Source organism: Barbus barbus (assembly GCF_936440315.1).
Source record: "Barbus barbus genome assembly, chromosome: 9".
Taxonomy (NCBI): domain Eukaryota; kingdom Metazoa; phylum Chordata; class Actinopteri; order Cypriniformes; family Cyprinidae; genus Barbus; species Barbus barbus.
This window is the reverse complement of record NC_136737.1, coordinates 16,569,175-16,590,207: the sequence shown is the minus strand read 5'-3', so window position 1 is coordinate 16,590,207 and position 21,033 is coordinate 16,569,175. Positions and strand designations below refer to the sequence as shown.

The following is a 21,033-nucleotide window of genomic DNA, read 5'->3' as shown; positions in this document are numbered from 1 at the left end:
TTAGGCGTGCTTTGTGGGGACGTCTCCGCAGATGTTTAACTACGGCAAATTGACGTGGAGGACAAGAGTCAATTACTTATCTCTCCCGCATGCTAACGTTTATAGGAAGCGAATAAAAGCCAAGGGTGCCGGCGTTCTCATCTCGGCCTCTATGGGGCCGATTTACTGCATGTGTGTGTGTGTGTGTGTGTCACATTGCCGTGCCTATCTCCTCTTCCCATCACACTCAGTTCCTCCCAGTGCGTTCTGATTAAAAAAGCTGTTTATGAATCATTGCTTTATCTGCACCGCTTCGGGACTGGGGTCAGGCTACAGTTCCTGTACGCTGCACAATTAAATGCAGATTACGAGCCTGTGTATGTGTTTTGGTAGTTTTTCTGTTTTATTGATCGGTATTGATTGAGTTTGGGTTTTGTCAAGCAAGCAAGCAGATCAGGGTTCAAATATATAATCATAAAAATATATTTTTAATACATAATATATAATTTTTTTTGTAGCGTTTAGATAGATAGATAGATAGATAGATAGATAGATAGATAGATAGATAGATAGATAGATAGATAGATAGATAGATAGATAGATTATTATAAATTATTTTATACTTATTTCAAATATTTTATTTTATATTATTAATATATTTACAATACATGTAATTGTTTTTTCTATAATAAAATAAATGTTTAGATATAATCCTTATATATTTATATTATGATACTATATAACGAAAATAAAGAACACACTCACACACACAGTATATATGTGTGTAGAATACTAAATTGTAAGATTGTGAATAAATTGTATTATTAAATTGTATTGTATTATTACTAACTATATATATATATACTGTATATATATATATACTGTATATATATATATATATATATATATATGATTTATTCTGATCTACATTTACAACATACACAATATACAATGTCATAATAAATAATGCATATATAATTTGCACACAATTATATATTGTACATAATGTGTAAAACAATCACACACATAAAACACTTTATATAATGTATATAATATAAATAAAAAAAATATGTATATATATAAATATTCCAGCTATCTCTCTATCAATAGGTTTATTAATAAATGTTATTTTATATTTAGAAATGTATATTCCGTATAGCTCTGCATGTGGTGCCAACCTCTCCATCTGAGAGAGCGGGCGCCAACAGCTCCCATGGCAGCAAACCCCTGAGGGCGCTGCCACCCTCCCACCACCCTTTTCTTTCATTCCCGTCCCCTCCTCCCACGGCAGACCCTCCATCATACTGTCCCGTCTCTCACTCTCTGTCTGGTTACCATGGCCGGACCACTAGGAATGTTTACAGTTAGGGTCACATCATTCTCGTCTGCCCGTCACTTTCGCTCTCTTTTGTACCCCATCCCCCGAAACACGCCAGCCACCGTGGGTAACTTTTGTCCTGCCCGCCCCGGGGTGGTCCGCACCAGCTTATGAGGCCAATGAAATGGTGCGACCGAACCCTGCCGTGGGGTCACAGGCTCGTCAATATGGCCAGTCTGAGACTCATACAGTGCTTTAATATAAACTCACAGTCCAATCACTGTCTGGCTAGACAGAGCCTCAAAGAGTTCACTGACACAGTGGGTGATGAGAGATGTCTCTCGCAGCTGATCTAAGAATTTCACTACACGACAAAAAATAGCTTATTTTGTTATTTAAAAACCAAAGTTATGGCCTAAACGTCAACTTCAGATATGTAGTAAAATTATAAAGTTACTGTATATCGAATTAAAATAAGTACTGTGCAAAGCAAAACAAGCACAAAACAAGTGTTTTTCTTTGCACCTGCTTGCAACAATTAAGGTGTTCAAAGGCTGATTATTTGTCAGAGAACATTGTTTTACGATGTTAAAATTAAGTGGTTTGAACATCAAATGAAAGAAGAAACAAACAGAACAAAAGGGAACTGAAAAAAGTGACTGTTTGAGAGTGTTATTGTGTTAAAACAAAAATAGTATGACAAAAAACTAAAAATATTTTCGTTATACTAAAAAACAAAACTCAAGTTTACAAAACAACAACAAAAATAAACTGCAAATGAACTGCTTTATAGCATAAAACAAAAACAAAAATGTATACACACACACACATACACACTATAGATATATTATACTTATTATATAATATTTTTAATATAAATATACATTATGTACTAAATATTATTTAATATCGATCATTTAAAAATGTAAAAAAAAATATTTTACTACATTTAATTATGATATAGTACAACTATTTATGAACAAAAAAATACATTAAAATTTTTTAAAAACTATTATTAAAATATATTTTTTAACCAATAGAAACTAACTAAACAGCAATAAAGCCAAAAAGTATATATATATTTATTTTTTTAAATTTTTTTAAAAAACTATAACAACTCCAGTTGTCAACCCCTAAATAGGCAACAAGCATAAGAACAGATAAGAAGTGATAGCAATCTTAAGTATAGATAGATAAACAAATAGAAAGCCTGAACCTTAGGCACCACCTGAGCTCGAAAGAAAAAAGGGAGGGAGAGAGGAAAAGGTGATAGAGAGAAGCACAGAGAGTGAAAGAGAGAGAGAGAAGGGGAGGCAGAGGCGGGCAGGAGTAATAAATAAATACAAACAATAAATAATAACAACCCCCCGCTCCCCTCCCAGCTGGCCTGACAAACACCTGCCTCCATTCTACTGGGGGATGCGTGTCTTGCGGCCTGCGACACAGTCAATAAATCGATGGGAGGCTGCTGCAGGCCTCCGGGCATATCACACACACACACACACACACACACACACACACACACACAATCTGATCCAATCCAGTCTTGAGTGTTTCTCTATGCGCGTGGCATCGTCTCAGCTCTGTGTGTGTGTGTGTGTGTGTTGTTGGTGTGTTATAGCTGCGTTTACAGAGGTAACATGCCCTTTTTTTGTCTGTTTGTGCAAGTGCAGGTGGCAGTACAGGCTGTATTTGTCATTGTAGATATGTGTGTGTGACGATTAAGGTTACAGGTGGCATTTACACGACTGCAAAAAACAAACACAAGTTCATTTACATTAACAGGGTGATCCTGATGTCCATTTATGAATATATTAATAATAGCGGCTGCACGATATGAGTTTTAAATGCCTTATGCACAACCTGATAACTACAGACTAGTATAATATTTATTGTTTGATCACTTGATACCTGCTTTATATGAAAAGGTTTCTTGAAATTTGTGTTTATGTTGTTTTAGTTTTAAAATAAATGCTACCTGGTTTGAAATCTTATATTTAATGCAATTACACTCATAAATTTTAAGTAAGGCTTAAGTGTCTAAAGCCCGGTTTCTTAGACTAAGCCAGGATAAGGCCATAGTTCAATTAGGACATTTAAGTAATTTTTATAAACATGCTTAGGAAAAACATTTTTGGGGTGCATCTTGAGACAAAACAAAGGCACTGATATATTTTAAGATCCGTCAGTGCACATTTATTTCAGTTGAAACAGCTCAAGACTTACATTTTAGTGTAGGACTGGGCTTAAGCCTTGTCTATGAAACCGGGGGCTGAAGTTTTTTGACATGAAACTAACTTAAATGAACATTTACACAAATTTCTGTTCATCAGAATAGCACATGGCAGGAGGCATCGAGCACATCAAAAAAATATATAGTTCTAAAAATTGTTCTCAATATTAAAGAATAGAAGAGTTCACCCCACAACTATAACGATAAAGCCACAGAGAAACGATATCGTTGGAATCACTTTCAGAATATTTTTTTTACGGCTGATGAACGATAAAAACATTGGCAACCAATCAGAATTCATCCTGCTGTAATGAGCTTGAGAATTGAAAGCGGCAGACGCGTGTGCGCTCAGAATAAACAGACGATATCGTTCACTGGTTGGGCGCTAATATCGTTATCTTTATAGTTATCGTTCTTGGTGTGAACGTGGCTTAAGTCATTACAAATTGTTTATGTAAATGTTGAATAAACCCTGCATAAATGTTCACTGAAGATTAACAGCCCGTTTTATCAGTTACTGGCTGATTCTGACAACCTCAAAGTGGCCAAATGTTGTAACAGCCATGCCAAATTATGATTGTACCATATAACAACTAATCTGTAACACGCAAGCGATTGTACATGTGTGTGAGGGGTATAAATCAAGGTTGCGGCCACCGTGCCATTGAATCCGAGTCTGAACATGCCAATTACACACAATAAATCAGCTATGAGCTCTCACAGCGAGCGAGGGAGTTATATGCACTGGCATAACAGCCCTGAAAGCCTATTATGACAGACAACAAGCACTCTTGATGGACTTTCAGGGATTCGGCGGATCTGTGCATGTGTACTCACCTGAGGCTGCTGAGGGATATTTACAAAGCTGGGGTCTCTGGGGCCCACGCTGACAAAGCGCTGAGCGGGAGACGTGCTCGGTGTGGAGTAGGCTGTGGTGAATTAAACACACACACACACACACACACACACACACACACAATGAATATCAATATTGCATCGGGAGCAGTACAGCTATTGAGAGGAAGGCTTGATACAGACACTGCACATGTTTGATGGGAAATTCTATTCATTATGAAAAACACTGAAGATAAGCTTTCACATGCTTGGGAAACCCGAGACACTTTACGTTCGGGATCAAGTGTTGAGTGTGTGTGACGGCAGGTGATGGGCCGTAGTACTCACTTGGCGAGGTGGGGGAGTTGCCGCCGCCCTCGGTGGAGGTGGAGGGAGGTTTGGAGTCTGGCAAGGGCAGGGGCACGGGTCTCGCCATTGGGGGAGGCGGAGGAGGCGGCAACATGGGGGTGGGCAGGAACGGGTTGTGCACCTTCCCATGACTGCTCCCGTTGGGCTGGATAGAAAGAGGACAGAAAAAAACATGAAAACACACTCTGAGTATCAACTTCCGTACACATATGGCCAGCAGCCACAACAGAAGTATCGCACACGTGTGCGTCAGGAGAATGTGCTCAGCAATTTTTCGCTGCTCCTAGCCATAAAAAAAATTCTGCTGCTGTGCGCACTTCAACGTTCATAATCTATGACTCAAACTGCTCGCTGTCTCTCCTCCGACCGTCAGGGCCACAGCAGTTTGGCCAGAGCTGGGTCAAACTCTCAAAATGATTGGGGTTTTGAGAATATACATATATATGTATACACACACACACACACACACACATATAGTGCAGCCAAATCGATTAATCGTGATTAATCGTATCTAAAATAAAACTTTGTGTTTACGTAATATGTTTGTAATGTGTATATGTTATAGACAAACTTTTATTTTGGAAGTGATTAATCACAATTTATATATATATATATATATATATATATATATATATATATATATATATATATATACACAGTGCCCTCCATAAATATTGGAACAGTAAAGACAAAATTGCTCTGTTGGCTGTGGAGTCAAGACAAATATGCAAATATGATTAAAAGATGAATATGAGACAAAACTACAGAATGTCACATTTTATTATTAGCCGTTTCAACACATACATGTTTTACCAAATAAAAAGAACAGCACTTTTAGAGTTCATCCCACTCATTGATGTGAGCATAAGTATTGGGACAGTTGAACATAAGGCAGATATAAAAGATTAAAAGCTATTATTTAGTTGCAGATCCCTTGCGCACAATCACAGCAATGAGTCTGTGACCCATAGACATCACCAGACTCTTGCTCTCATCCTTTGAAATACTTTTCCCAGCCTTTAATGCAGCCAATTCCAATTGTTGCTTGTTTTGGGGAGTTTCTGCCTTTACTCTCCTCTTCAGCTGGTGAAATTCATGTTCAATCAGATTTAAATCTGGAGATTGACTTGGGCAATCTAAGACTTTCCATTTCTTTGCCCTTATAAATTCCTTGACTGAACTGGCAGGGTGTTTTGGGTCATTGTCCTGATGAAATATGAAGCACTTCCCAATGAATCTGGTGGCATTTTCTTGAATATTGGTAGGCAAGATGGTTTTGCACCCTTCCAAATTCATTCTGCTATTGTCATCATACATTACATCATGACAAGTCATCAGTAAAGTTGAGAGGGCCTGTTCCAGAGACAGCCATGCATGCCCATGCCATGACACCACCTCCACCATGCTTTACAGATGAGGCTGCATGCTTGGGATCATGGCAGTTCCCTTTGTTTCTCCACATTTTTGCTTTCCCATCACTTAGATAAAGGTTTATCTTTGTCTCGTAGGTCCATAAACACAGTTCCAAAACTCTTTTGGCTCACTTTTTTGTCAACTCTAATCTTGTCTTTCTATTTTTGGTGCTGGTCAGAGGTTTGCATCTTGCTGTGTAGCATCTGTAATTCTGTGTCAAAGTCTCCTGAGGACAGTAGATTGTCAGAGCATCACTCCAGCTTTTCTCTCAAAGTCAGCTCCCTTATCTTCATCCTGGTTTGTGTGTGTAATGATCGAATGCAAGATTCAGAATACAGAAGTAATGGATATAACTGATATAACATTCCCTGCTTTTAATATCTGAAGAATTGATGCAACAGGACACAGCTGATCACTTAGAAAGACCTGTGAAGCAACTGTTCCAATACTTATGCTCACATCAGATGAAACTCTAAAAGTGCTGAACGTAATAAATAAAATAAAATAAAAATAATAAATTAATAATAAATTAATTAAAATAAATTAATAAAATGTGACATTCTGTAGTTTTGTCTCATATTCATCTTTTAATCATATTTGTAAATGTCTTGACTCCAGAGCCAACAGAGCAATTTTGTCTTTACTGTTCCAATACTTTTGGAGGGCACTGTATATTCACAATATATATGTGTGGTGTCAAGTAATTTTTAGTTTAAAGGGCTAAATGTTAAATATTGTTAACATACACATACATGTTTTTGATTTTTTTTGAGACTTCAAAATTCACATTTATGATATATACATAATATTTATTTCAAATATTACCATTTACATTATATGTTTATAATATATTTTTTTTGTTGTATTTTAGTATTTTAATGTGCAGTAATAAACATTAGTACAGGGGGCACTAGAGTTAGCTTCGGATGTCTACATTAACTAACTTCAACTACTTTAAGATACTAGATACTGTCTGCCAATGAGCAAAACAAAAGAAAATCACTACAAACAAGACAATATAGCCAACTAGGTGTCTATATGGATACAAAACATAATAAGAAAATAGTAGGACTGTGTATGTATGTACAAAAATGCTCTTTCTTACATTAAGGAAGCCCACCTGACCAGCTTGCTGACCACTGTCAGGGCAGACAAGTTGGACAAACTCCTTGAGTGTCTCCTGGGGGTGGTAACGGATGGCATGGTGGGAGAAGTACGAGCCGGGCTGCTGGATGATTGGCGACGTCGGGAAATGAAGACTTGACGGCGTGGCGTGAGGACTCGCTGCAAAGAGACAAACAGAAGAGCTCGGTCAGAAAACGACGGAGAAAGGATGGAGAAGAGGGACTCCATGAAGAAAGGTTTCCTTTTGGGTTTCTCAGAAATTAAGGCATACAGGTTTAGAATGACATGAGGGTGAGAAGATATTTTGAAAATGTTTCAACTGTTTTTGTCCATACAATGACTGTCAATGGGGTCCAAAACTACAAATTGATTTTAACTGCAAGGACAAGAGGTTTCTTTTGGGTTTCTCAGAAAGTACATCATACAAGTTTGGAACAACATATGGGTGAGTAAATAATGGACACTTTTCACATTTCCAGGGCTCTGAGAAGCAGAAGTCATCATAGTTGTGTAAACTTCTATAGTGGTGAACAAACTATGACAAATATATATATATATATATATTTGCATTCTCATTTGCACCAACAACAAAACAAAAACCCATGATAGCACTTCTATGACTTTCCAAAGGAGGAAAATATATTGAGAAAAAATATGTTGGTCCCTCAGCTGTTGGATTAGAAATATTTACTAATTTCCTGTGATTTAATGCCAGTGTAATAAAATACAAAGTATAGTGTGTGCGTTAAATGTCTGCTACATTTTTTCAAACTAAAATATATCTATAAAACTTTAAATCTGCTAGATTTACAATGCTAATAACTGTGGCAACACTTAAGAACAGGCTGTTAAATGTATTCAAGATCAAATAATCATTTTCTGAATGAATTTATTTCTGAAAGCCATTCCACTGTATTACACAGGCCATACTTTTATCCCACACGGTCATGTCGTTGTTCAAATCAAATTAAAAATGACATCTACTCCAACCCAGAAGGTCTGTGACAGCGCACACTCACACACAATGCACGCACCTGTTCGTAACAATGGGTAGGCAAAGCAACAACCAGCTGTTCAGTCAACAACACTTGAAAACCGCACGAGCACCGACAGAGAGCAAAAGGGTGTGGTACTTGGTACCATAACGGGTGCCAGATCCTTCTTTCATTCAGCGTCATTACGACCGATGCGACTAATAAAATGTCTCGGTGACGCATCGTTCCTCTGCTCTCTCTCGCACCTTGCTGGCAGGCCTTCGGAGTGCTCTGGGACTGACAGTCCTTTAATGGATCGAACCTTATCAAGTATTTAATTGTAACCGGCACAATCTAATTAGGCGGCTCTTAATAGAGGTAATATTCAGTTATTGGTTATTAGTATAATGCCTGGGATGTGCGGCAGCGCTGGGTCTTTAAGCCGTGATGTATCGCAGTGGAGTTAATAAGACTCCGCACTCACCCTCTCCAATCTCTCGCTCTCTTTCAGGAGAGATGGTAAGCTGATACTACATAAACATTGTTAAAACCACAGCCCCCTGCTGCAGTAATTCACTTAGCTCTGGCCTTGATTTATGGCTCTGTCAATAGAGGGTGACTGGAAACTCTGGACGCTGGGGCTGCGATGTAGCCATTGTATTTACAGTAATAATGGAATGGACGACTCCCTCCTGCCCTTCTTTTGGTGTCGTTCTCCGTCTTTCCTTTCCCGATGCCGTCTTTTCACAGACTGGCTCTTTCTGTTAGGGGTAGGACACAAACTTTTATGAAGGAGATGCGAAGACATGCACACGGTGTCTTTACCGTCCCCGGTGGATTGGATTACCCCGAGGCACTGCCGCAGAGACCGAACCCCGCTGAGACACACCCTTTACAAGGCTGAGTCAGGACACATTCAGAACCAGCATACACAAAACCTGCTAGCCATCTCGTCATTGCAATTACCAAAAAAAGTGTTCTTAAGTTGTTGTTTCTTTTACTTTGTCAATAATAATGGAGTTGAAAAATTTGCAAAAAATTAAACCTCCAAAAATGTAATTTTCCAAACAGCGCAACATTTTAATTAATGTTGACCAAAATGTGCTAAGATATCCATAATGTTTTATGAAAATGTGACCATGAGAAAAGATAGCAGCATGATGTTAATGTTTTTGATGAATATTTATATTCATTCATTAGATTTAATAATATTAATAATTAATAATACATTGTATGAGTCAAAATTATTGATTTTTCTTTTATGCCAAAAATCATTAGGACATCAAGTAAATATCATGTTCCATGAAGATATTTTGTAAATTTCCTACCATAAATAAATCAAAACTTAATTTTTGACTGGTAATATGCATTGCTAGGAACTTCATTTGGACAACTTTCTCAATATTTTGATTCTTTTGCACCCTCAGATTCCAGATTTACAACAAATAGTTGTATCTCAGTCAAATATTATCCTATCATAACAAACCATACATCAATGGAAAGCTTATTTATTCAGTTTTCAGATGATGTATAAATCTCAGTTTCAGAAAATTGACCCTTATGACTGGTTTTGTGGTTCAGGGTCACATATATAATATTTATGAAAATGTGATGACGAAAAATAAAAAACACTGCTTAATATTAACAATATGGTTTTTGAGGAATATTTATATTAATTTAGAATATTTATGAAAAAGTATACATTTCTATCTATCCATCCATCCTGTCACGAGTCCGGGTCCTGCGCTTCTCCCTGTCGCCACAGGAGGCGCCATCTCCCGTCCTCCCGGACTCATCTCCCGTAAACACATACACCTGTCACATTACATACACCTGTCACATCACACACACCTGTCCCACTCATTACACCCACAGCTGTTCCCCATTGCCACGGACTATTTAGTCTCCCCTCTCCCACCACTCTGCCTGGTTTCATTAGATGTAATTGTTATTTGTGATTTCATGTGTATGTGTGGTAAAGGTAGTTGTTTTGTTTTTTTGTGCCATGTTGGCCTTTTTGTTTCTATTAAATACCCTCACCTGCATTTGGACCCAGACTCTGTCCTTTCCACGGCACCCTCGCAGCGTACCGTGACAGAATGAAACCAGCAAGCATGGGTCCAGCAGGGAGGGTGCTCAACATCCGCCAGGGAGACCGGAGCATGGAGGAGTATGCCAGGAACTTCATTGGAGTGGCTCGGCGGTCGGCTATGGATAGGACCTGCCTCATGGTCTTCTTTTACGGAGGCCTGGCCGAGCCCTTCAAGTCCCTGGTGCCATACTGGGACCCCGAGGAGTCGCTGGAGGACTAAATTGACCTGGCTCTGCAGATGACCGGCTCAGCCTTCAGGGTGGAGTTAGCTGCAGAGCCCGTTCACAGTTCTCCCGAAGGGGCGAGCTGGGGGGCGGCGGAGGCATCGGCGGCCGCGCCCAGTGCCTCGCGCCCGCTTCCGGAGCATCCTGGGCTGATGCACAGCGTGCAGGATCCCCCACTGATGTCGGTGCGAGCAGCGTGGTCTGCTCGTGGTCTTTTCAGGGCGGCGGTGCCTGCTCACAAGGCTTCCGAGGCGGCGGTGCCCGCTCACAAGGCTTCCGAGGCGGCGGTGCACGCTCACAAGGCTTCGAAGCGGCGGTGCCCGCTCACGATCCTCCTGAGGCGGCGGTGCCCGCTCACGATCCTCCCGAAGCGGCGGTGCCCGCTCACAAGGCTTCCGAGGCGGCGGTGCACGCTCACAAGGCTTCCGAGGCGGCGGTGCACGCTCACGATCCTCCCGAGGCGGCGGTGCCCGCTCACGATCCTCCCGAGGCGGCGGTGCCCGCTCACAAGGCTTCCGAGGCGGCGGTGCCCGCTCACGATCCTCCCGAGGCGGCGGTGCCCTCTCACAAGGCTTCCGAGGCGGCGGTGCCCGCTCACAAGGCTTCCGAGGCGGCGGTGCCCGCTCACAAGGCTTCCGAGGCGGCGGTGCCCGCTCACAAGGCTTCCGAAGCGGCGGTGCCCGCTCACAAGGCTTCCGAGGCGGCGGTGCCCGCTCACAAGGCTTCCGAGGCGGCGGTGCCCTCTCACAAGGCTTCCGAGGCGGCGGTGCCCGCTCACAAGGCTTCCGAGGCGGCGGTGCCCGCTCACAAGGCTTCCGAGGCGGCGGTGCCCGCTCACAAGGCTTCCGAAGCGGCGGTGCCCGCTCACAAGGCTTCCGAGGCAGCGGCAATGTCTGCTCACGATCCTCCTGCTCTGCCTGCACCGCCTTGGCCTCCTGCTCTGCCGGCACCATCCTGGCACCCGTGTCTGCCTCCGTCTCCAGGCCCTCTTCCGCTACACGGGCCTGGCCCGCCATCCCTCCCCCTGTTCCACCTCCCTCCGGACTTTTGGGGTTTTGGTGGAATGTCTGGAAGCCATTCCTTAACGGAGGGGTCATGTCACGAGTCCGGGTCCTGCGCTTCTCCCTGTCGCCACAGGAGGCCGCCATCTCCTGTCCTCCCGGACTCATCTCCCGTAAACACATACACCTGTCACATTACATACACCTGTCACATCACACACACCTGTCCCACTCATTACACCCACAGCTGTTCCCCATTGCCACGGACTATTTAGGCTACGTCCACACGAAGACGGGTTTCTCCGTATCCGATCTTTTTTTTTTGCCTCAAATTCCATAAACACGAAGTCGTCTCAGGAAATATCTGCGTCCACACGGATTCACTGAAACCGACTGAAAACGATGTAGTACACATGCCAGACCAATATGTGGCGCTGTAATTCTGCCACAGAGATACACAAAAAAACAGAGAAGAAGACTTGGACCATGTGCGTAAACCTTGCGCGCTGAATATAAACTAACACACAAAGCAGAAGATTTTGCTTTAATAAAACTAATGAGCTCAGTAGGTTCTGCAGCACGAACACAGGCACGTAGTCTGACATTGTTGTTGTTGTTGTCGCTGTTATGTGACGTAGCGGTGTCTGATTAGGGGCGAGACGTGGGCTGATGACGTCATCGTTTCAGAAAATATACGGATTTGCCGTCCCCACGAAAACATGAAACCGGCGTTTTCAAATTTATCCACCCTGGGACCCGGTTTCAAAAATGATCGGTTTCACTCTTCGAAAACGCCGGTTTCGTGTGGACGAAACGCCTATACGGTAAAAAATTTATGCGTATACAGAGAAACCCGTCTTCGTGTGGACGGGGCCTTAGTCTCCCCTCTCCCACCACTCTGCCTGGTTTCATTAGATGTAATTGTTATTTGTGATTTCATGTGTATGTGTGGTAAAGGTAGTTGTTTTGTTTTTTGTGCCGTGTTGGCCTTTTTGTCTCTATTAAATACCCTCACCTGCATTTGGACCCAGACTCCGTCCTTTCCACGGCACCCTCGCAGCGTACCGTGACACATCCATCCATCCATCTCATATCCATCCATCCATCCATCCCTCTAATTTTCATCAGCTGAAATGTTAGTTTTGTTAACTAGAATCAGTAAAATTAACAAAAAAAAATAACATGACATGACAAAATACAGGCTGAATTTAGATGATATTTTCATAAAATAGCGCACCAAATGTAGCCAGAACAGAACTTGGAAACTCCCTTTTCCATGAAATTTACAGATGCTAGCTGCAATCCAAGAGCTGACTTAATGAAACACTTGAGCAGCATATGGTTTCTGCTCCATTATTCTAAGAAGTGAATCCAACTGGCATCGCCGCATCTATCTGGAGGCAACATGTTGAGACTGGACGGCTTTCGTGACGTTTCTCCTCGCCAAACAAAACAATTTTTCAAATATCGTCAATCATTCACCCTCGCGAGGACAAACGCTTACCTGTTCTGCCCTTAAATCATCACAGAGTTTGGTAACCAGCTTACGTCAGCTACAGCGAAACCTACCGTCTCAATTATGCAAATTGCCCCAGTCAATTAGTGAGGAGGAAAAAAACACTTTTTTTTCTTCACTCGCTGACAGAATCTAAGTGTTGTGGAACGATAGCCAATTACTTAAATGGCTTGCTCCCTTGTCATGTTCTTATTCACTTAATGGGGGTTATTTGGATGGAAATTTGCAAGTAAACAAAGTTTGACCGTGTCTCGCGTTGTCAAAGCCGCTGGATGACATAATTCACTATCAAGGCCTGTCAACTCTTTCGTCTTCAATGTTCCCCTTTCTGCTAAATGCGAGACAACGTCTCCTGCACCTTAATATTCATGTAGCGCACGTGGAAAACCCCACTGATGAGCTGAAAGAAGCTTCATGAATTAAAAAGGGGTGGTGATGAGGCTAATACCAGAACACAAGCGTGAGAGCGAGAACAGAGGCTTCGAGAGCAGCCGTGTCTTCACTACAGACACCAGGAGATCATGGGAACCCCAGGAGAAGAGTCTGATCCTTAGAAATGACTTCTCTTTGTGCTTTATTAACCAGCGGGCTGTTCTCACAAGTGTGGCGCCACCATGTTCAAAAACATTCGGCATCAAATGGTGTTAACAGTCAAAGAGATTATGGGCCGCAAAACTCAGCCTTGTTGTGGCTAAATGTTTAAGCTCTGCACCATTAACCTTAGATGAAACATCACACTAGGTGTACACTAAATATTTACAGAAGCCTAACAGTAACAGCACAAAAGAAAAAAGAAAAATAGCAGACTGACTATGTAAATAACTGACTGGACTTGAGCTATTCTTCAGGACAAATCTTTTACTCATGCATGTCAGGATTCAATACAAAAAAAAATAAAAGGTTAAATTATTATAGTTTGTACTTGTTTCAATTATTTTATTCTATATTATGTTTTAATATTATTACTTATAGTTATTTTATTTTGTTCATTATAAATAAAACATATTTTATTACATATTTATTTAATACCGTAATTTATATGTATAAATAATTTTAAATATTTACATTTGTATGTTCACATATTTAAATATACTAGTTATTTTATTTCAGTGTAAATTTAATTTAATACAGTTGACCATGAAGCAATATTATAATTATACAGTTACATTGATATAGTTAAATGAGGCCAAAAAAAAGATAAAACAAAACAAAATTAATAATAAATAAATAAATAATCCAACTGCAACAAGTTTAATGATAAATTATACCATGTTTTATTATTTATTATTTGTTTTTAATCATATATCATATTATGTATTTTTTTATTACTAATCATTAATAATAAATACTTATAACTATTTATTCAATTATTATCTACTAATATTTACATAAAATAATTAGCATATTATTATAAAAATAAGTATACTAATATACATAATTATTTTAATGGAAATGAAATTCATTACCACTGACAGTTACGTGAAGCATGAATAGATAGATAGATAGATAGATAGATAGATAGATAGATAGATAGATAGATAGATAGATAGATAGATAGATAGATAGATAGATAGATAGACGGCAACAGTGTCACTAATGGCAAAAGAGGCACAGGCCGGCCGCAGAGGTAGTGGGTGGCCCTAAAAGTTAGTCTGAGGGGGGTCCAGCGGGGACATACCTCCCAAAGCAAATATGGAAATGATAATGATGCACTGAAAAGGAGGCAGACTCCAGCAGCTGGTTGAGCGCGGCTCCTCTGTTGCCATTGTGCCGCCACCCGCGCGTAATAGAAAAGGCTCCGGATTAGTTCCACTTTGCAAATCGTGTTGGTTGACTGATCTTTTTTGGGTTTTTTTTTGCTTTCCACAACCTTTTTTTCCTCACTGGCCCATTGCTGCCAACTTTCATTGAATGGTGGATTATCAAAATAATAACTAGGGTGATAATAAAGGCCTTATTTGATGCAACAGGTCTCCACTTCACCCAGTTTGAATAAGGAGGGAAGAGCAAGTGTTACGAAGTGGCACGGTCAATTGAAAGGGAGGACAGATTTAGGCGGTTTTAAATATTCTTTAATGGTTTTAGAAAAAGATGTTTTCCGGCCGCCCCACCTAACCGAGTTTGACTAAAGTCTCGAAAAAGAGGGAGGCCGTTTAAATCAATCATAGATTCATGGATTTAGCTTTTAAGAAGTACTCTTAAAGGGGTGACAAGCCTCACCGCGTATGCATATTAAATCCATTTTGCGCCTCGCATCCACGTGGGCATAAAATATTCACATGTCAGCGATACCACTTCCAAGCGTGATTTAATACTAATAGCCTTACAAATTAAGTTGTGGTTTTTACTTCAACACGTTCAAAGTAACTGATGCTAGAAACAGGCCCTTTGAAACAATTCTGTGAGCCATTCGGCTTTACATCCAGCAAATGAAGAATATTAATAACAGAGAAAAAGCAAAAACAAGTAAATTTCCACACAAACCTTTACTTTTGAGGTTGTCGAATATGTGCTTTGAATATGCAATGGAAAACCACGAACAAGCCAACAGGCCATAAATTCAGGAGTTTATTTTCCTCACAATAACTCACAACCACGTGAAGACAACAATATGTAGCCACTCACTGCGCGTCTTTGGGTTTGATTAAAAACCGTCCTTATCTATGACAAAACCATTCACAGCCAGTGACAATACGGTCGTGATAACCTGATCCAGGCCTCTGTCTGATAAAGCCTTGTTCGCTGGGAAAACCAAGCCATGTGTAAGTCACACTCAGAGATCCGGTTAAGTGTTTACATTAAACGCATGTAAATCAAGCAGCCGGACGAGGAGATACACACTGCGGGTTGCACTCGTAAAGTGACCGCTCTCACATCCTTAGCGTATTTGTCAACAAGTGTCCGACTGTAACAAGCTACATATATATCTCTCCCTCACTTTTACCTGCACTGCCTCAAGCCCAGTTCACACTGACAGCAAAAATACTGAGAATAACACTTAAACAAAACAAATCAAAATACACACAAAAAAATAAGACTACTTTAAACTAGCTCTTTTTAGTAAATAACATACAGTGCAACTAGTGTAGTCACAAACAAAATAATTCAAAAAGTGAATCAAAATCTGCAAACACCACTTACTGAATTAACTTTAGTTACTTTTAGTAAAAGTCACTTAAGTTACTTTAATAAATTATATTTGTTATCATTACTTTATAATAAATCAAAAACTTTTGTGAACCAATTGAAGTACAATTTAAATTGCATTGCTTATTGCGGCAAGTACAATTATATATATATATATATATATATGAATATATAATAAATATGTGAACTTCATGTAATATTTTTATAATTACACATTAATAAAATACTAGTTTTAGGCAAAAAATACATTTAAAAGTTTACTTAAAACTTCACAGAGTAGTTTTTGCTTATACTGATTATAAAATTTAAATAAATTAATAAATTAATAAAATAAAATAAATGGCAACTGAACCTCCAATTTTGGGCTTTGTTGCTCATTTTTAAAATGAATAATTTTGTAATGTACCTAGGATTGCTGTATAATTTACAGCATTAGCTGAGAGACACTGCAATTGAAATATACCTAAATGAATTGGAATTGAATCTTAATTTGATAGCTCCCTGAGAAACTTTGAGGTAACTCGCAAAACATTTGTGTTCTGTGAGAAACTTTGCATTTGCTTAACATCTTTTGTGTTCCTCAAAAAAAGTTTGCGTTCGCTCACAAAACTTTTTCCCAAGAAACTGTTCACTCGCAAAAATTTTGCGTCCCTCTAAGGAACTTTGTGTTCGCTCGCAAAACTTTGCAGAAAAAAGAAAATCCCAGTCCATATCCACATCGTGTTCCTTCTCATTTGCATAAAGCTAAACTCTGCTCAAATTGGTTGCATCTCCAACTTGTAAAAACGTCTGGATGCTTTGACGCTACAAATCGCTGTCAGAGTGAACGCCCCTTCATACAGAGTTCGTTCAGACGTCAGGCTTCTGCTTGTCCGGTCTAGTGTTACAAGGGGACAGTGTGGGGTGTGAAGGAAACTGGGATATGAAGGATTGTGGGAGAACTGCTGGCTGGGATAAGGAGCTTGGGGAAGAAGAGTGGTGCAGTTGGAGGAGGGTGGGGTGTTGGGACCTCACCTCTGGGTCCTGTAATGACAGGTCGATGATGGTGTGTGAATGCCGTTCGAGGGGAAGCGGTCTGCGAAGGCACAGGGTTGCTGAAACCAGACTTCTCTGACTTCTTTAATGTGGTAGGCGATGGCATCCCTGGCAAGAATGATTGATAAGTGCAATTTAATAACGCAAGGTCATGGAGATACAGGCTGGCGCAAAGGAGAGAGAGTGGATAGGAGGGTTGGGGTGGTTTGTTTGGGTGGGTGGGTGAGTGGATGGGGGTCAAAACAGCAGGGGAGACTGTGAGGCCCAGCGGGTGGCACAGAATACACTACATGGGGCCGAACGGTGACTCCTTTCCAGTGCAGCGCAAAGTCACGTGACTATGTAGTGTACTGATGTCTTGATGTCAAAAGAAATGCGCACTAGGCATGACTTTTCTAAAAATGAAAGTAACCGTTATTCATCTTCTGTGTAAGTTTGTGCATGTAAAAACAAGTCCAATCAGACTTTTGAGGGCGAGATTAAAGGAATATTCCAGGTTTAGTACAAGCTCATTTGATAGCATAGTATTGATCACCACTAAAAAATTATTTCCAGTTGTCCCTTGTTTTCAAAAATCTGGGCTACAGTGAGGCACTTATATTGGAAGTAAATGGGGCCAAATTTTAATTGTTAAGATACGTAAGATATGTAAACAATGTGACAATTTGTTAACCCCCTTAAACATAGGTAAAAATGATTGAAAGAGCTTTAGAGCTCAAATAATAAACTAGTTTTAACAGATGAATTAATGTGGGTGCACTTTTTTGTTTTAATGAAGACAAGGGACAGTTGGGATTTTTCTTGTGGCAATCAACATTATGCAACAAATGCTATCAGTTGAATACAGAACCCCTAAAGAGGCATGGTGATGTGGAAAAAATATACTTATATTATTATGCTTTTGTGTTCTCTAACAAAACCTTTGCGTTTCCCTGAGAAACTTTGAGGTAACTCGCAAAACATTTGTGTTCTGTGAGAAACTTTGCATTTGCTTAACATCTTTTGTGTTCCTCAAAAAAAGTTTGCGTTCACTCACAAAACTTTTTCCCAAGAAACTGTTCACTCGCAACATTTTTGCGTCCCTCTAAGAAACTTTGTGTTCGCTCGTAAAACTTTGCAGTTTCCCCGATACATTTTTATTTGTTTGCAAAACTTTGCCATTTCCTGAGAAACTGCTCACTCACAAAACTTTTGCATCCTCCCATGAAACACTGTGCTCGCTTGCAAAACTTTTGCGTTCCCCAAGCAACTTTTGAGTTCGCTCGCAAAACTTTGCCATTTCCCCTAGAAACTACATTTGTTTGAAAACTTTGCCATTTGCTGTTTCCCAGAGAAACTTTTGTTTTCATCCAAGAAACTTTGCATCCATTCCCAAAAAGGTGAGAGGACTATATTTCTATATATCGAGCGAACGCAAAGTTTTTTGAGGAAATGCAATACTTGCGAGAGAAAGCAAAAACATTGTGAGTGAGCACAAAGCTTCTTTGGGGAATGCAACAGTTTTGGGAGTGAATGCACAATTTCTCAGGGGAATGCAATACTTGTGTGAGAACGCAAAAGCACTGAAATATAATTTATCATTTTTATTTCCCTGTCATTTTTTTTTTTCATCACCATGTCCCCTTAGGGGCTGTGTAGTTGAGCATAGCTCTGAACCCGTAATATTCCTTTAAAGGACTAAAAGTTTTTCAATTGGTTCAAATTAGTGGCGATGAGTGCGAGGTTAGTTGTTAATGGTAAAAATGACACCTAAAAATGTGAAAACAAAACCATAAGGCCATATTTAAAGTATCTTATGCACCTTACCCGTGGACTAGCGGGATGAAATGATGTAGTGAAACAGGATGTGGTGGAGAAAAAGAAAGAGAAAGCTGAACAGACATGAAGGGAAGAGGAGTTAGGGATGCAAAGCACACAGTATTCACATTCACAGTCTGCCAGGCGGCTGTGCTTTGGCAGGGGTTAATGCGAGCAACAGTTCAGATGCACAGGCTAACATGAGCTAACTAAGAATGACTGAAGTCTGTTAGTGCATGCTCAGCCACGTTAGTTCAACTCCTCCCTCTGGCATTACTGCTCCCATACTGCCTCGCTTCACTCTACCTCTCGCTCCGGGGTAAAAATAGACAGACGTGAGGGAAACCCATGGCCGATTAGCCGCTTGAGGTTAGGAATGCAAATTGATAAGAATGAACTGCAAATAGAAGGGGCAATTAGGAGGAACTGCTCGTCCATTTGTCACCCGGTCAAAGCGTTTAGTCCATTCTTCTGCACTGGGACAGGATATAAGTACTGGTCTCATGTCTTATTTCTCCCTGAGAGCAGTCCACTCACACCCCCACCACCCCCGGAGGAACAAGTTCATCCAGACGCTAGCAAATGACTTTAACCAGTGCAATTCAATCATGTGTGGCTAAAGCTGTATTAATGGTTTTAGCTGGCGGCCCTCACTCTCCTCGCTCTGTCCACACATCTCATTCTGATTACATAGCAGCACTGGTGTGTGGGACGTCCCCCACAGCCACCAATCTTATACGGAGGCCACCGCACTTATTATGAGCCAATTATAGTTAAATGAGTCTATTTAGAGAGATTTTACATCAAATCTACTGTTTATACAGTGTATTTGATGGTGCACAGAAGAAGATTAAAAGTTTTAAACTTACGGCATTTCATTCCAGAATTAAGAAATTGCAAAATTGTTATGTTAAAATTTAATACGGATCCACTTGCTATTGCCCACCAGATTTACACTTTCTCAATGAATAATATATATAAAAAAATTATATAATATTTATAATATATAAAAAATAAATACAAATTTGAAGGTTGAAAAAAATTAGATTGGAGGGACAGACATTCCAAATATTATTTAAACTAATTATTATTAATATAAATACTATTTATTACATTGTTCTGCATTATTATTATTATTTAAAAAAAAAATAATATTGCAACACAGAATATCCTTAATATTAATGTTAATTTTATTAATAAAATATTTAGCACCATTTTTCCATTGAAAATAATAATAATAATAATTTAATTATTATTACCAGTTAATATTAAATATTAAACATTAAAATATTATTGCATAACATTTCCTAAATAAAACAATATCAGTGTTGATATTAATAAAAAATAATGTTTGAATGCCTTTCCCATTAATAATACAAACAAACAAAAATGTATAATAATATTAAATTTAATAATAATAATAACCACACACAGCTCAAGGTGTTCCACTATCAACAAGATATATTGCAGTTATCTGCTTTATATCTAACTTGTTTTTAGATATGGGGAGGTAAAATGCACAAGTGAATGTGTTTTGGTGCATTTCTATGTTCGTGTGAGTGATTAGAAGCCATCCTTGGTTTCTCCAGCCCTCGCAGACTCCTTCCCCTTTCAGGCGCAAGAAAGAGAGAGAAAACAAGATGGAAAGAAAGACAGCATCTCTTCCCAGCATCAATGACCATTAGATATTGGATTTGATATGTAAAAGGGTCACTTCAGGTCACGGAAAGGTCAATGAAACCAGGAGGAGATGGTTGCTACTTCAATACGAATATGATAAAAGATTTTAAGGAAGAAGCTATCAAGCACATTTAGCACAGCTTACCAATATTTTCCAGTCTTCATTCATCACACACACAGGGCAAAAATTCCTCATTCAGCTGTTCTCATTTTCTCCTCACACTCACAAGTTCAGCACAGAATGCTTCAGATCAATTTCAATGAGTATGCTCAGAGCGGAGTGGAAACATACGGTG

The 21,033-nt window shown here is 39.7% G+C and overlaps 1 protein-coding gene across 4 annotated transcripts in view; it reads right to left on the bottom strand.

The window, feature by feature from the left end:
* LOC306875327 (nuclear factor 1 A-type) overlaps positions 1 to 21,033 on the bottom strand; it is a 135,273-nt gene that overhangs the window by 12,202 nt on the left and 102,038 nt on the right. For 2 of the 4 annotated variants that reach the window (XM_079425817.1, XM_079425814.1), the window contains 4 exons: positions 17,240 to 17,368; positions 7,252 to 7,430; positions 4,713 to 4,878; positions 4,368 to 4,459 (listed from right to left, as the gene is read on the bottom strand). In XM_079425817.1, coding sequence (XP_079281943.1) covers positions 4,368 to 4,459; positions 4,713 to 4,878; positions 7,252 to 7,430; positions 17,240 to 17,368 — 566 coding nt within the window. The remainder of the gene's footprint in view (positions 1 to 4,367; positions 4,460 to 4,712; positions 4,879 to 7,251; positions 7,431 to 17,239; positions 17,369 to 21,033) is intronic. The other 2 variants (XM_079425815.1, XM_079425816.1) reach the window with 1 other exon arrangement.